This window comes from Lonchura striata, chromosome 4, assembly GCF_046129695.1.
Source record: "Lonchura striata isolate bLonStr1 chromosome 4, bLonStr1.mat, whole genome shotgun sequence".
NCBI classification, from domain to species: Eukaryota; Metazoa; Chordata; class Aves; order Passeriformes; family Estrildidae; genus Lonchura; species Lonchura striata.
In genome coordinates this window covers 9540431-9557742 of record NC_134606.1, presented here as the reverse complement: position 1 = coordinate 9557742, position 17312 = coordinate 9540431, and the positions used below count along the sequence as shown (strand labels likewise).

General features: G+C 38.3%; 1 protein-coding gene across 2 annotated transcripts in view; it reads right to left on the bottom strand.

The window, feature by feature from the left end:
* Positions 1-848: 848 nt before the first annotated feature.
* Positions 849-17312, bottom strand: part of HTT (huntingtin) — a 78092-nt gene continuing 61628 nt past the window's right edge. For both annotated transcript variants that reach the window (XM_021550734.3, XM_021550735.3), the window contains 15 exons: positions 16588-16714; positions 15633-15733; positions 13674-13828; positions 13182-13321; positions 12931-13013; positions 12524-12654; positions 12212-12341; positions 11283-11438; positions 8678-8868; positions 8091-8205; positions 7646-7859; positions 7395-7500; positions 5867-6029; positions 5080-5240; positions 849-4086 (listed from right to left, as the gene is read on the bottom strand). In XM_021550734.3, the coding sequence (XP_021406409.2) occupies positions 3873-4086; positions 5080-5240; positions 5867-6029; positions 7395-7500; positions 7646-7859; positions 8091-8205; positions 8678-8868; positions 11283-11438; positions 12212-12341; positions 12524-12654; positions 12931-13013; positions 13182-13321; positions 13674-13828; positions 15633-15733; positions 16588-16714 (2187 nt within the window). In that variant the 3' untranslated portion in view covers positions 849-3872. The remainder of the gene's footprint in view (positions 4087-5079; positions 5241-5866; positions 6030-7394; positions 7501-7645; positions 7860-8090; positions 8206-8677; positions 8869-11282; positions 11439-12211; positions 12342-12523; positions 12655-12930; positions 13014-13181; positions 13322-13673; positions 13829-15632; positions 15734-16587; positions 16715-17312) is intronic.

Sequence of the window (17312 nt, the reverse complement as noted above, 5' to 3'; positions counted from 1 at the left end):
GTAAGACAAACCAGGTCTGCTGCTCTTGGAGAACTGTCTTTGCAGTGCTTTGACACAACCTCCTCATCTGCTGTACAGCCATTGAAAAAGGAGAACGGCAAGACAGAATGCTCTTAAGGCAAATCTACTAGGTATCAACAAATTCCTTTTAACCCAAAAGGTCCCACTTGTGTCTTCATTTGACCTAAATCTGTTCACTCATTACTCAGTGCTTTTATAATGCTGCTGGTGGTTAAAAAACAAGCAATGTCTTGGTGCTAAGAAGGCATTCCTACCAAAGCAAAAGTAGCACACAGTCATTTACTAGATGCTTTAGGCAAGAAATGACATCTGAGTATACATTTTAGAGAAGATTTAAATAAACTCACATTCAATTGCAACTGGAAAATAACATAAATAGTAAAGAAAACACTTTGAATCCCACAGATAAGAACTGGTTTACAGCAAGTTGTTGTTTGCAACTCCTCACTCTTGCTCTCAGTGCAAGGGAGGGGGCAGGCTGAAATGAAACACAAAACAAACTTTATTCAATAGGCCAGTGGGTAGCTGGTCCAAAAGCTATTTGTAACAAGCTGGCTGGCATACATTGTTCTTAGGGGAGGGCCACGTTATAGATTTAGTAATGCAGTTTCTTTGACAAGTGAATTGTAATTGAAGTTTTAAACATTAATCTGTCTCAAGTATGCTCCCAATCATGCCATACCTCTCATCTTGTAAGGCTGTAAAGCCACTTTTACTGCAAAGCACATTAAAGATGCTGGCTGCTTTGTCTAGCCAGGACAATACATGTATGTCTTAAGACCAAACACATTTCTACCCTGATCTCAATGAAAAAATGAACAGCCTGATTTTCAGAATTAGCTTTCTGTTTACAGCAAGTTAAAAACACTCTGCGAAATAAAATCTTGCATAGAGTCAGTCTTAAAGGACAAGCAGTATTTTTATTTCCTTAAAATCCAACATCAGAATCCCTTAATGACCACTGTTCTGCTGTAACCACCCCTATGGCACACCTTGTAGCTCGTGTCACTAAAAGCAGACAGGAGTGATTTTGAGTATGATTTCATTCCCAAAGAAATGAGTGTGTGGAAAGAATGTCTAGGAAGAAGACAGGAAAGTGTGCTGCAGTGAAAAGTCTGAACTGAAGCACTACTGCAGTGTGCTCTCACACTAGGAAGACCCTTAAGCTACAACTCCTTCAGGTCACAGAGAATTTCCTAAGAGGAGCTGTCCTTTAGACACTTGGGACACATTACAGGAGGTATATACACTACAACAAATCTCCAAGAAATGTAAAAACAGATGAAGTTATTACCAGTGAATCTGTGTGAAGTTAGAACTGAGTGCATCAGCTCTAGAGCTTGTCTTTAAACAGGTAATGCAAATATTTGCTCTAAGGCTGGCAACAGGCATTTGAGGAATGGGAGTCTGTCACATTTAATGTTTTTCACCCAGCTGTGCTGACTGCTTAATTCAGTGTACGTCTTCACTGGCTTGAAAGATTCTATAGCAAGTCCCAAACAGGTTTGGAAAGTTTCATAAAGGGTCTAGCTCCCGTGATCCCATGTGAAGTAATCAGCTGGCCTGTGTTAATCATGAGGAGCTTAAAATTATGAAGAATTAAACAGTTTCATAACACAACATATACTGTTATATGGTGAGAATTTGACTAATCTGATGCTTTAAAAATATATTAAAATCTATTTTAAATTCTGGAAAATAGCTTACAAAAATATCTTCACTTAAACTATATATCATACAAAAACTGACTGGTGTGTGGGTTTACAGTACAAAATGATTATTGGTGATTACAAAAGGGAAGAGTGATCTGTACTACCCCTTAATGCAAACACAAGGCATTATATCTCACTGCCTGGAATTAGACTTTTATCAGAATTAAGATAATTTCCAATATAACTCAAAAACTTTCAAACAGTATCTATTTTATTAAACCTTTTTCTGAAATCCTGTTCAGTTTCTTTTAAAAATCACCACAGTGCTGTGGCCCAAGGAAGAAGAGTAACCCAACTAAAGAAAGAAATAATTGCTCTAGATAATAAGACCTGTAGAGAGCTAAATACAGCAACATCTACAGTTGTTTCTACTGCCCATACTATCAATTTCCTCTACCAGTTTCTAAAAGGAAGCGACACCAGTGGACAATTCCTTTATAATCAATTTACGGGCAGAAGCAACAATTTTTGGTCTAGATTGGAATTAGTTTAAATACATGGGTTTAATAAATACAAATATACACATCTGTATACATTAAATGTTGTCACATGTGTATAATTTCAACATATACATTATATACAGAAATACATACAGTACATGCTCCTCCTGACAACACTATTTCATTTTTCCAAGTGTCACCAAAAGGTGTGATAAGAAAATGAAGAGAGGTTGAATGTATGATCTGACTGAGAACCAAGGTATCATTTCTCTATAATGAAAGACTTAAATACAACTAAAGACAAATGCTGTGCTAGATTTCCTCATGTGAAGCTTAGGAATTGATGGCATTCCCTGGGTGGTGAGTAAAAGCTAAATCTGGCCCTGTGTAGTGTCCTGAAATTCACGGATATTTGTGTTTGTGTCTAAAGCATTATGGATACAACAGGTAATAAAAGAGGTTGTGTAATCTAACACTTTAGCCAGTCCCAAAGTAGACCACAGCAGCCTTCTGATTCTTTACTGCTACCACATATTTGTTTATATGAGAGTGGTCCAGATGACTCCATGGTCTCAGTTAGGAAAGGTCAAATGGTTGTTGACTATTGGGGAGCTTGCACCATTTTGTCTCTTAAAATGCTGTGCAGCAAATACGAGCAGTTTCTTAAGTATTTAAAGTTTGATCCAGAGTGACTAGTCCTCTTTTTTACCATTATATCTCAAAGGAATTAAAAAGAAGCTACAGTAAAGTCGATCACAAGAATGCCTCCTTAGTACAGTTTCTCAAGACAAATTAATCAACGATTTCCAGTTTTAAAGCACTTTAAGAAAAAGTGAGATGCAAAACAAGATGTAATCTGTACATTAAGATGGATTTCCAAAAGGAACATGAATTCAAGAACGAGATAAAAAAATGAGGACAATACAGATGTCAAGACATTCAGTAGCATGGCTTTTGTTCATCTCCAATTACAGCACAGCTCATGCACCACACATCTTACAATTTTACATACTGTACATAATATAGAAATATTTAAGTTAAAATTTCTTTCACTGATATACTGTACTCAAATTTGAAATCCTGAGAAGAAAAAAGAAGAACGCGTGGTTACGTATGTGCACTATATCTCTGGTATCACCAACACATACACCACTGGATATCAGAAAATCCAGAGAAATTACATGCTGGAAGTGTAAATCATAAAAGCCTTTTTCTCTTTTCCTTGTTTGGGAGAGACATTAGGAAACAAATTCTATTCTGTACTACACAACAGTATATACAGGTACATAAAACGATGAAGTTGGCTAATGACTGCAGTTGCAATAACAGTCTGTCAGTGTCTCACTGGCTGCACCACAGTGGCTTCAGCTGCATATTGGGAAGAGGAATACCAGATACCCTGCATGTGGTACTAGCTCATATTTTACAGCTTGGATGTGTGGCTCATGTTAGTCCCCAACATCACTTGACAAACACTGACATACTTCATTCCACTTAGAGGTGCTGGGTGTCAAAAACAACTACACTTGACTTCTCAGGTGATTTCCAGTGCTGCAGAGCACTTGTCCATGCATGCTGGAAGGAAAACTGTCACATCCGTATTTATCACAAATGCAACCCCAGGTATTTTCTTGATCTTGCATTCCTTCTAATTTATATTCCAACACTAGTCATGCAGTTCCACTACACATCAGGATGTTCAACATGCTGTGACCTTGTGGACATTTTGCAAGCAAGTCAGCAGGCGATGGTATGGGGTTCCTGGAGATGCCACCACCTCAAACACTGACTGGAAGGCTCTCCGATCCAATTCTTCATCGATCTGGTGTCGGTAGAAGTCTATGGCCACCAAACAGAAGATATTAACATCCACTTGCTCTGATTTTCCCATTCTGCTGATAATATGTGGAAGACTGAAATACAAGTTAAGGTCATAAAATGACAGACCTCTTTTGGTTTAGCAGTTTAAACACTGTTCTCCATTAAACAGTTTATTCTTAAGTTTGCCAACAACGTTCCAAGTGCAAGATGCTGTCATCTGGCAATTAACTGCTACTACATAAATCCTATTTCTTCCTTAACATCACACAACTTCTTATCCTCAGAAATTAACTTCAAGCTAGCAGTACTTTTCTCTATCCATTGGAGCAAACAATGCAATCAGCAACTGCTGAGAGCCAAAGAGCACTGCTGTGGTTGAGAATCATTAGGACATGACAAATTGCCATTTCTATGCACACAAAATGCACTAGTTATTTTTCCTGTTTCAGGGGTTTGTTTATTTGTTTTTAAATGAACCCAGCACTAATACCATATATATATATACATATATATATATATATATATATCTACATAGATAGATAGATAGATAGATAGATAGATAGATAGATAGATAGATAGATAGATAAAATGGAACAAGTTTTTATTTGGCCATTCCATTGCCAAAGCTCACTATTACTGCAGTGCACAGCCAGGGTGATAACTGCAAAATAGTTTGGACGTAGAGGATAATTCTCTTGATTTCCGAGTTTGTTGGCTTCTTTCGTTTTCTTCAATATATTTTATCTTGCAGAAGGAATACAGAGCAAAGCTTTTAAAGGTCACAGCAATACTATCTTGGTGAAGCTTTTAAAAAGTCCTTCAAAGTAAGGACTTTCCCAATCATCTGGCATAGCCAAAAGAAACTAATCTTAAAGCAGTAGTTGTAGATAACTTTGTTCTCATAATCTGTTTAGATATTCTCTTTTTTCTCTACAAACCTGAGGTACCAACAGCACAAAGCAATATACACCATTACTCTCTGCAGTAAAACTGCCTTTTTTGTGTCTTACACTTGTACTCTCAACCTTCAAGGCTTTACACTATAATTACCCAGAAATGGCACACGTTCAATCTTTTTAGGATACATTGCTGAAATCCATTGACTGGTGGAAGCACTGACAAAAAAACAGGAAAGACTCCACATTGCCATTGCCACAGGTGTTCTTTGTGTGAAATTGGAGAGAGAGAGCATCACCCAGTCACGGACCATTGAGGATTGTCCATTGCTATGCAGTGTCTGGAACACCTGCAAAATATTGTACACAGGAATAAAGACAGGGTGGATGAATATGGGAAAAAGTTCAGTTTCTCTTGTAAAGGTTCTCTCTGGCTACAAAGTCTTAGGGTCACAAATTGGATTCCTGGGGACAACTCTGAGTCTAATGAATTAGTGAACTGGACTCATGACAAATGTGCCAAACTGAAGTAATCACACAGAAATACACAACTTGTGTAGTGTTTTTGTTTTTTATAGATCACACATGGTGTGCACATGCACTCCCCAGTGAGGGACAAGCTCAGTAGGTGCTGAAGAGCCAAAAGCCCAGAAGCCCAGTTGAAGCCACAGGGGCTTGCCTTTTAAGTTCATAAGGTGATGGCTCACTCAGATCTAGAATGTGAGCACCAGGATCACAACCATTAATTTCCTCATTATCAGTTACTGACCTGTCCTGCTGTGAGCTTTGGCCTCTAGGTGACATGGCAATTCTAGCCCTTGATGCTGCTTGGAAGCCAAAGCTCACAGTAGGACAGCTCCATCATGGCAGGTTTTCTAGATCTAATTAACAAAAGTTCTATATGGCTCTTCAGCTAAACTGTCAATTATTTAGAAATTTTCTTAAGCATTTTAAGAAATAAGTGTCTCAATACTACCTTATAAACTACTGTTGCCATGAATTGTGGGTATGGCTGCTGATTGGACAGAAATTCCCCAATGACTTTGTTCATTACATCTTGTGGGGGGAAGAAATCATCAAGGAACTGTGGAAGAATCCGAGCCACTACTCGAGCTTCAAAAGGAAATCCCTTCCTGATCCTGAAAATAATAAAAAATTTAATATATTATGACTGAATGTCAACACACACCTTGTTCTTTTCCAATTTAATTGGCAATGGAAAGAACATTTTACTTTCATCTCTGAGTAGGCAAGTTCTCAGCACTGATGAATTTGAATCTTCATGTAATCTTAATAACAGATTACCCAAAGAGGTCTATCAAAGCTGTCAGAAGCTGTTACAGGTGTGCCCTTACCCCACACTCTCCCCTTTTCTTTTTTGAATAATCACATTTTTTGAAGGTCTGGAATTGCATCAGAGGTGAGAGTTACCAACAGGAATGATGAAAAAACTAAACAGGAACAAAAAAGGACAAGGAGATCACTCCTCCTAGTTATCAGAAAAAAGACCATTTATAAGCAGAACACTAGTTTTCATTCATAACATCTTGGCATTTTTTTATTCAAGCTCAGAATGAACATATCAAATGAGAAAATTAAACACCATTGCTGTGTAAAGTGGGGAAAAGATACTCCAACCTACAGACAATTTTGTTTAAATAACACTAATTGGAAAGTCTTTCTAATAAAGGCAGCATCTGTTGATGTATCATAATCAAGTTACCATCATGTGATACTTCCCTGCAAAAGTTATTTTTTGCTTGTAGTAGTCACATATGTTTTGCTAGCTCTTCAGAGTGATATATTCAAAAACACTCAAGCATTGCTCTAGTTCTGTTCTCACCAAGTACAGAAGAGAAACCCTCCTCCAGTTTTATGGAAAAACCACTGAACACTTTAAAAAATGTAAACCATTACCCACAAACTACTACACAACATCTAACATGCTATACTCACTTAAGACAGCTTGAGATTGTCAGATCAAAACAGAGGTTTTGAAATGTTCCCATTAATGAGTTCCATGTGAATACAGAAGTTTTACTGTATCCTTCCACTGCAATTACTTAACAGCCTCAGAAAAAGCAACTCTTGTGAAAAGGGAAGGGGGAAAAAGTTTTAAACTCTTAGGGTGGTTAGAAAGATTATTTCCCGTAAACTGGATTTATATCCTTGATTATGTAGAAGACATCCTGAAAAGCACTTAAGAGTCTGACCTGAAGGGAGCTGGAAATACATTTATGAAGTTTTATGGTTTGTGCAAGACACAGTATCAGTTTGGACATGTCTGGTTTTCATTTACATTCCTGCACATTTGTGCTGCCTTCAGCAATTCCATCAGTGTTACTGTGTATACTAGGATTGTAACTTTTAAGCAATAGTAAGTAGAGAAACATGTAAGAAGCATGTCGGAAACTGTAAGAACTGTCAAATAGAGAAGTGAGCACACAGTGACAAACACAATCCTCTCCCTCCCAGAGCACCATTTACACACTTTGTCTTCTTACCTATCAAAAAGGACAGATACTCGTTCCATAGCAACAATCACAGATTCACTGTCAGGAGCACCAGGATTTGCATCTGGAATACGGCTGGGGCTGATTTTTTCCTTTCCTAAACCAAAAGAATTTGTTACAAGTTCAACCGTGGATGTTTAAATACACTACTTTTACTCTTGGTAACAAAAATAAATTAAGAAAATTAGCACTGTTAGCAAGCCAGTCTCCCAGCACATCAGGAAGTATAACAAAGTGAATACCTGTGTACATGCAAGTCAGCATTAATCCCAGGGCTGCCATTGCTCTGTGGGGGCTCTGCACATTCACCCTGTCAACACTCAGTTTAACCAGGGACTCACTGTCCAGCCTGGAAAGCTGCTCTGAAAGAAGGAGTCGTTCCAATCCTCTCAGGACACAGTGATAAATAATGGATGGTGTTGATTCATCACTTCCAGACACCATGACTCCACACATCTGAAATAAAGCAAAAAACACCAACTACTTGGTTTTGAGGTGTATTTTGGTCATCTTCTAGCACCACACCACAACAGCATGGAACAGCATCAGGTATTAACAAAAACTGATAAAACTAAACCCAAAAGCATACCTACGCCTCAGTATTCAAGTTAAGTGTTAAAGACACCTAATGTGGTCTCAAGTTACACAACCACCACTCACTGGAGGCATCACAACATCACAACATACCTGTATAATTCCTGCAGAGAATTCAGGCCCTACATCAAGTGGGTAATTCTCGATCAAATAGAAGGCAGCTGCACACATTACCAAAATGTGCTCTTGGTTATGGATATTCACACAACTGCAAATGAGCAAAAAACACTAGTGGTCACACCAAAATTGTTTAGGTCACAAACAAAGACACTATAAACAATTTCTAGAAATTAGAAGTATTTTTGAACATGAAACGTAAGCCCTTTTTAAAATCACAGGAAGTACTGCTGAGTTGCAATAGGAGAACACTGATTATCATAAAAATGACAGAAAAATAAGGTTTAAGTAACACAGTTTACCAAAGTCAAAAATAAGGTTTAAGTAACACAGTTTACCAAAGTCACAAAAGCCTATACTATCAAAGTTTTCTCATCCTCAGATACCATTTCACTCTGTAAATTAAACCTAAAATTGGATGATATTTTCAATGAAAATGCCAAAACCTGCTTGATACAACAGCCTGCTCTAAAATGTATTGGCAACTGCCAACAACAGAGAGCCCTTTTGTTCAGACATAAACATGCAACAGTTTGGAGCCAGGGGGAAGGGAGAAGCCTTACTGTGCTACTCCTTTCAAATTGGAGAGCAGATACTCGCTGATAATTGGAATGAGTTGCTTTGCTGTCTCGTCCAGCAAGTCGCACTCAAGGATATAAAGAATTCCATGCAGAGCTCCAATCCGACTTGGCATGTGGGTGCTTCTTAGGGTTGATTCCAGCAGTCGGCTCACTGGTTCAGCCACAGCTTTATCCTAATGCACCCAACAAGAGTACTCATTAGAAATCAACACTGGTTTAAATACTGGCAAGTCCTGTCATTCAGAAACACTTGGAACAAATTAAAGAGCAGAAAATAGGGAACAAACCAGAGCCTGGCTTAAACTACTTTGAATAAATGTCACAAGACTAATACAATCAGACAAGAGATGAGTTGCAGATTAACTAGGAAATTGATGCTACTTTGTTTTATTTGTACAAAGTTATGTCGCAATTTGAAATTTAAAAAACCCAAACAAGATAAGGATTAGTTCAGTAAATAGTACATGCTATTAAGAATATAGGACTTGAATAATTGAAATTTTGTGGCCTTCCAACTAAGCACAAAGGATGCTTCCATCTGAAACAGACTGGCACCAGACAAGTATACTCTGCACCTACTATCTATCTACTCAACTCATAGCACATCGTTCCATTCATTTATTATTCTCTGAGACTGCTGGTACTCAGACCTACACATCTCCCTCCACCAATCCTATGATCTGGATGAGGGAATCCAGTGTACTCTCAGCTGGTCAGGAATGTTGATCTGCTGGAGGTGAGGGACTCTGCAAAGGGATCTGGACAGGCTGGATCAATGGGCCAAGGCCAAGGGTCTGAGGTTCAGCAAGGCCAGGTGCCAGGTCCTGCCCCTGGGTCACAACAACCCCTGCAGTGCCACAGGCTGGGGCAGAGTGGCTGGGAAGGGCCCCGTGGAAAAGGACCTGGGGGTGCTGGTTGAGAGGGGCTGAACATGAGCCAGGTGTGCCCAGGGGGCCAAGAAGGCCAATGGCCCCTGGCCTGGATCAGCAGTGGTGTGGCCAGTAGGACCAGGACAGTGACTGTCACCCTGTACTTCACAGAATCATTAAGGTTGGAAAAGACCTCCAAGATCATGGAGTCCAGTCTTTGACCAAGCACCACCAACTAAACCACAGCACTGAGTGCCATGTTCAGCCATTTCCTGAACACCTCCAGGGATGGTGAGTCCACCACCTCCCTAGGCAGCCCATTCCAATGTTTAACCACCCTTTCAATGAAGAAATTCTTCCTAATAGCCAACCCAAACCTCCTCTGGCACAACCCGAACCATTTCCTCTTGTCCTGTCACCTGAGAGAAGAGACTGACCCTTACTTTGCTATAATCTTTCAAGAACTTGTGGAGTCATAAGGTCCCCCCTGAGCCTCCTTAGGTTCCATCCTTAGGGAGATGGTTTAGTTAGGTGAATGGTTGGACTCAATCATCTCAAGGGTCTTTTCCAACCTAAATGATTCCACAACTTGACGTTCAGTATTCACAGCTCAAGCTGGTATCAGATACTTCACTCCCTGTTATCAAATACCACAACTTACTGGAATATACAAAATCTACTTTGAATTTTAGTTTTGGAAAGTCTCCTCCTTACTATCTAAGTAATTAGTAGAAATTACTTACTTTACCTTGTCCCTTTACTCATGAAGTATCTAAGATACAGGCCAGTTTCAGACAGTGTCTGCTCTCTAGTTGCTCTTTTTAAGCAGATTTTCCATATAACTGAGCACAGAAAAACAAGCAACTCTTGAAACCAGATTCTTGTTTTTTAAGCTGTTATATTCAGCTGTTTGCTTGTGAGAAGGTGTTATTAGCTCACTGAGTGGGAAACGACAGCCTAGTCAGAATAAGCTGATCTAAAACTCTTTCTGTATGTTTGCCATCATGTTCCCAGCCTTCCCTTGCAGAGCTGCTGCTGCAATAGCTACTGAAAGCCCCATCCTAAAAGCCTTTCAGAATTTCTTTTACCACTATTACTCATATAGCTTTATATTAGTCTCAGAGTTTCTAGAAATACTAACTCCTTCCAAAATGATTTGTAATATTTTTTCCTAAATAACTCCACTCTGAAATGTTCACTGGAAAGTACTTCTGGTCTACACATTTCAAGACAGAATGGTGCAGTGGAGGGAAGAGTGAGGGAAAGAAAAGGGATACCTGACTATCTGGGGCTATATATTCATCACATGCACTGTCCCAGCCTCCCATGAGATTACAGCCATTCACCAGCAATACAAATCTAGCAAAAACTGTACTGCAAGTCCTCATTTCTGGCCTGAAATGTAACAAATGAGGAGTCCAGGGCAAAGGCAACACTGAATTCAATAAAACAAACCAAAAAGCCAATTAAATCATGCTCAAACCTCAAAAAAACATCAAATCAAACAACCTTTCTGTTTGAATACAGGGCAAACAAAATAATGTTTGCAAACTCTGAAAGCCCAGAATACATACCTATTACTTCTTACAACCATGCAGATCAACTAAAGGATATTCTTAGATACAAGCACCCTTACCAAGTACACCAGGTTTTGCAGTAGAAGCTGAGTTAATCTAAACACTCATGAATTTGCAATAAACTTTCTGAGAATTTCTTACCATTCCAAGAACAGCAGCAGCTTTACAAGTGGCTGGTATCAAATACTGTACAAGAATCTCATCTTCTGATGGATGCACCTTTCGTAACTCTGTCAGTGTTGTGTACATCATCTCAAACTGATTCCTTTCTGTAAATAGGTCTGACACTGCCAGAAGCTGTACAGAAATTAAAATTGAATATAAAAAAATTCTCATTAGCAGACAGCCAAAAATTGACTCTCTCTTCTGTTAAAATTGTAAGCAAAAGATTCTTCAATTGATTTATTAAATGTGTAGGCATTTACTCAAGGGTCTGAAATAACTATTACTATTTTTGTCCCGAATTAATTCCACCATTCATCTCCAATAATAATGACCTCCAAGAAGTCCTTTTTACCAAAAAGTTTACAAAATCAAAGACAATATAGTAAGTAACTCTGGGACATGAACAAACATTACTATTGAAAATGTACTAAACCATCCCAAAACACACAACACATACTTTTCTTGCAAGGATAGTATCATTTTAAGTCATAAGAGTGATAGTGAATAATGGCTGTCAAGACACATTCCACACCAGTGTTCTTTAGTTTTGCTTCTACACTTAATAATCAACAACATACACTGTTGTTCCATCTTCATTTTCTTAGAAAGGGGTAGGATAAGCAAATCTTGCTTTAGCAAGCAGTCAAGTGAAATATAAACTGCCATTAAGTAGCAATGAAGTATTTGTAATGTAGCAGCAGAATACTCAATCTAGATGCTTATATAGCTTAAATCAGTGTAATGCTGTAGTTGCTCAAGTTATGTTTCTGTACTGCCCACAGAATAGCACTGCCAAGAAAATTCTGTGTGTCCCATCTATTAAAAGATGCTTTATAAATGCTACTTAGTTCTGAACAATTGTAACATATACTCAGTTATGACTCTGAAAAACAATTCAGACTTACTGATCGCACCACTTCACTGATCAAAATCACTGGTGTTCTCTTGCTGGGGTTGGACGGCAATATCCACTGACTGTAGAGTTCAAGCAAGAACTGAGAACAAGAATGGATATCTACACCAGCCCGGTGTTTTCTGCAAGGAACAAAAAACAAGTGTTAAAATAGCTATTCTTAAGCCCTGCTAAAATGCTTGATTTGAAATAATACAGTTAATGACCAACATCCAATTTATAAATCCAACTTATTCAACTCAACATGAAGAAATAAAACCATCTCTATGACTCAAAAGAGAGAAGAAACCAAAAAATAAGATACCTGGTGTTGATAGGAGAAGTTGGTGGTGAGGATGGAGCAGGTACATCATTCTCGTCTTCTTCATCCTCACCCCACTCTTCTTCTCTCAGTGGAGTGATACTATTTCCTAACCATATGGAGTGTATAGAGACCTTGCAACACACAAAAGAGAAAAATAAATAGCAAAGAAGTGCATTTAACACCCCAATAGTCAGACTACAAGAATCTTAGAAGCAAAACATATTTTCACTTAAATAACAGGCAACACACAGCTTTCTAGCAGAGGAGACACCCAGTTATGACCTACCCCACATTACTCATCAGAGCTTTTAGTTTCTATTTGATGTCAGGCAATGCTTCTTAACTAATTTTTTGGAACTGGAAGAAATGTAATAAAAATCAAGTTTAAAGTTGAGCTTTTAACAAACCTGTCCCAATTTATAATCCATATCTCCTATTTCTCGTTCAGTATTGATCTGCAGTAAGAGTTTTTCATGGCTGATAAGAGCACCTGTAATGAAACACAGGATGAATTTTTTAAAAGTGCATAATAAAGCACATGTGAAAATGGCTTGATTTCCCACAAACTAGAATTCAAATTTTTCTGAGAATATATTTTCCACATTTTAAATGCAAAAGAAATTCATTCTCCCCTTCTCCCCCACAAACAAGCTCTTACCTGTAGTAGCAGGAGAAAGTGATGGAACAGGGTCCCAAGCTTGGTATAAGTGATGAGTAGCAATATTATCTCTCTTAGACACCATTGCCTGGATTTCCTGTTCAACAATTCCCCTGATAACACTTAGCTTCCTCCCAAACCTAAAAGCCCAAGAGAAATCAAATTTAGCAGACTTTCCTTTAACAGTTTTGTGCAAGTCTGGCTCACTCTGTAATGTTATGTGTCTATGATTATTTTCAGTATCAGGGAAATTAGAATGTTGAAAAAATATGTCCTGCACACTGTTTACTAGATTTTATTAGGATATTATCTTTTAAGTCAGCATGTTCACAATGCTAAGTCCATACAACTGCTCTATAAATAGATCCATTCATATATACTCTTACTTAGAAAATACAATCTACACATATTTTTCCTACAATTAGACTAAGCTACTGTCATTATATATTAACCACAAGTTTTATGCATTTGAAAACAAGTGAAAACAAATACCTTGTGTCCAGAGCTTTTAAAGCTTTGTTGCGGGGCTGCTGCTCCAAGCAGCTAACTGCTGGATTGCCTGCAACAGGTATGGTCATTGCACTCAGCACCAGGGAGGTTATGGCTTGCACTGCAAGAACATTGATTTGGGTCCTCTCTGTATCTTCCTGTAAAATGAACTCACTGTAATTTGAATTGTTAAAAAAAATCCAAAAGCTCTGAATATCAGTTTGTCAGGTTTCACAAAATTATCATTAATAAGCCTGACACCTACTTTTTTTCCCATCCAAAAAAATCTACGTGACATACACAATGCACACAAAGCAATGACTGCAGCAGCAACAAATTCTTCCTTCTCATCAATCTGCATGCATTCTTCTCTTGTCCCAACAGCATTAAAACCTCAAGATGTCCACTTTAGAACTTTTTTTAAAGTGCTTAGCCTCTTTCTTTGCAGCTACCCATTAGTTACTTGTTGAAACAAAGCATCAGACCACAAATGCATTTGATCCTTTTTCGAAGATATAAGATGGTAACCAACGTTCAACTTAAAAAAAAAAATTATTTTCATTTCAGAAAATATTAACATACTGAAGTTTACAACAGCGCTTAAAATATTTGCAATTTTGAATATACTGCTCTGCCTTGGAAAGCAAGGGAGCAGTATTACTCTTGTTCCACAAATACTCTCTACATGACAAATAAGGAACAACCAATAGCTTGACTGCCCTAAGTCTGACCCAACATGGCCATTATGCAGAAAACAGTTAAATCAAGGTGTCCAAGCCTGTATAAATAACAGAAAATGCTAAACCAGGGAAGAGGGATGATGATTCCCTACTCCTTTTTGCAGTCTGACACCTAGGAAGCAAGAGAAACAAACCCCTATGTCTGCTACTCAGGATGCACACTTTGTCCTCTGAATTCTCTAAACTGCTTTAGGCTCTGCACCTACCATCAGAACCATGAACAAGCCTAGGAAAACAACCTTTCAGGTCAAAGAACTAGAACCTAGTAAAATCAGTTTGCTAGTAAGTTAAGACAGTTGAAGAAGGAAAATCTCTTTCATGATAGCCAAGTTCACTCTCATCTTGACTTTCCACAGAATCATTAAGGTTGGAAGAGACCTTCAGAGACAATTATTAATCCAGTACCACCATAATCACCCCTAGACCATGTCCCTAAGTGCCATATCCAAACCCCTACTGAACACTTGCAAAGCCAGTGACTCTACCACCTACCTGGGAAACTTATTCCAATGCCTAACCCCTCTTTTAGTGAAAATCCTTTTCCTAATATCCAATCTGAACCTCACCAGGTGCAACTTAAGGAGTTCAGTTGAGAGGTAGCAGACAAGACCAATCCCCACCTGCCTACACCCTCCTTTAAAGTAGATCTGGAGAGTGATGAGGATCCCCCTGAGCCTCCTCTGCCTGAGACTAAACACCCTCAGCTCCCTCAGCTACAGCCCCAGTTTTGTTGCTGCTCTTTGGACAGAAATATTTGGTATATAAATTAGACACAAATTCTGCTCTAAATTTCTTCAGCTCTGATCCCCAAATGATCTCCACTGAATTTTGAACATCTACCTAAGCTAGAAGCCCAGCTATCCAATATACAATCTATAAGTGGGAGCAACACACATGAAGATGCATCTTCAGGTCAATTAATTTCTAGTCAAGAATTTTGCAAAGAAAAAAAATAGAAATAAAACTGTGTTGAGTAATGTACTAATAAAGAGGTGAAACAGCTTCATTAATTTTTTTCCTCACTATTCACATGCTTGCAGAGGCTCTAAGCCAGAATATGGATGCATCTGAACTCACTAGGGTATGAGAAATAGGAAATATAAAATAGAAAAAAAAATCCTTAGTACTAGTCACTTCTTTTCTGCTTTACAGTTTTATTAATAGAAACACTTTTCCTGGTTTCAGCAAAATTTCCTTTTAAAAACACAATGAATGACATTACCTCTTGCTGGTTCTCCTCTTGGTCCATTACAATGGGCTGAGTTACGAGCACACCAAGCAAAGTAGCCCAAGTCTCTTCAAACTGAGTACGGCTGATCCATCCTATGGAAACACTCAGAGATAGCCACTTATGTCTCAGTACAAAGTTAAACAAGGAACAGCATTAAAAAAGGTACATTGTTTCCACAGATTTAGTTTCATACCACTTCCTTTTCATTTTGGCATTTTTTGTAATGGAACAGGCTTCCCTGGGAAGTGGTCACAGCACCAAGCCTGACAGATTTAATAAGTGTTTGGACAATACTCTCAGGCCCATGGTATGACTCTTGGGGATGGTGCTGTGCAGGGCCAGGAGCTGGGACTCAAGGATCCTTGTGGGTTCCTTACAATTGAGCTTATTCTGTGATCTACTAGGTGTGGATAGGAATGGCAGAGAACAACACCACACCTTCTCTCCTTCAGCTCCAAGAAGATGGAGAGAACTGGAAACACTGTGCTAAGACACTTAGAATGGTTTGGGTAGGAAGGATTTTTCCAGATCTTCTAGTCCAACCCAAATCTGATGTCTGAGCTGAAGGTAGGTTACAGAGGTATCTTACCACAGGAGTTTCTACTGCGCATTAATAGAAAAAAAGTGTGTGTGGGGGGGAAGCAATATATTCTCAAAAATACTCTCAAGCATATGCCCCAGAAAACAAATGGTCATTCTGCAAGAGCACACTGCAATCTCCCTGAGTTGGAACAACTTGTGACTTCATTTCTGTAACTTATGCTCTTTATTGAACAAAATGTAAGAATTACTGCAGCACCATTACTAACCTGCTCTGAAATATTACCTGTTTTCCACATAAGCAACGAAAGTTAGCTAACAGTTTCAGATACAGTTATTCAGTAATTTCAAAACACGGGTAAATGCCAAATAAGAGCCAAGTGTATTCATTCAATTTTGTACATACCAAGTGTATTAATGCGATAGATGAACTCCTTAAAGATTTCCTTTTCTTGAAGAAATTCTACTGGGATTTCAGGAAAAACTGTGCCAAAATCACCTGAAGGCTTTGGTGACCAGCCTAATTTCCAGACCTAAAGAAATATAAAGCAAGTTTAACTATCCAAACCAGATACAGTATTTTATATTTATATTGCAGCTCTAAATATGCAGGCACCATTCAAAGGCAACAAGACGTCAGTAAATAAAAGTAGTTCTCCAAACGGAGAAATACTCAAAGGAAGATGGAACATCTAACAAAACTTATATACAATGTACACCATATTTCTTATTTTAGGGCTTTTTCCATTATACTTCCCATTGTAAATTAATTATCCAGTTTTATGGTCCAAGTTTAGATATAGAAGTAATTAAGTTCCTGTCATATATTTCAGTTTAGAAATTGTGCAGAAATGATGCTGAAACAGAATTTAAGGAAGACATTTCACATACTATTGATGCCTGAAAAAACACAATGATACATCAGAGAGGGGGCAAAAAAGTTTCAACCAAAAAAATCATTAAGTTTCTACATCCCCTCAAAAACAGAGTGCTGAGAAACATAAATGTCCTTGCACATGTTGTTTGTTACTCAGTGTTCAAAAAGATTGATCAAACCAGCTGAAGGTTGAAGTTCTACTGTTGTAGCACTTCAAATGCAGCACCATGTTTGGTTTGCAAAGTTTTTCAATA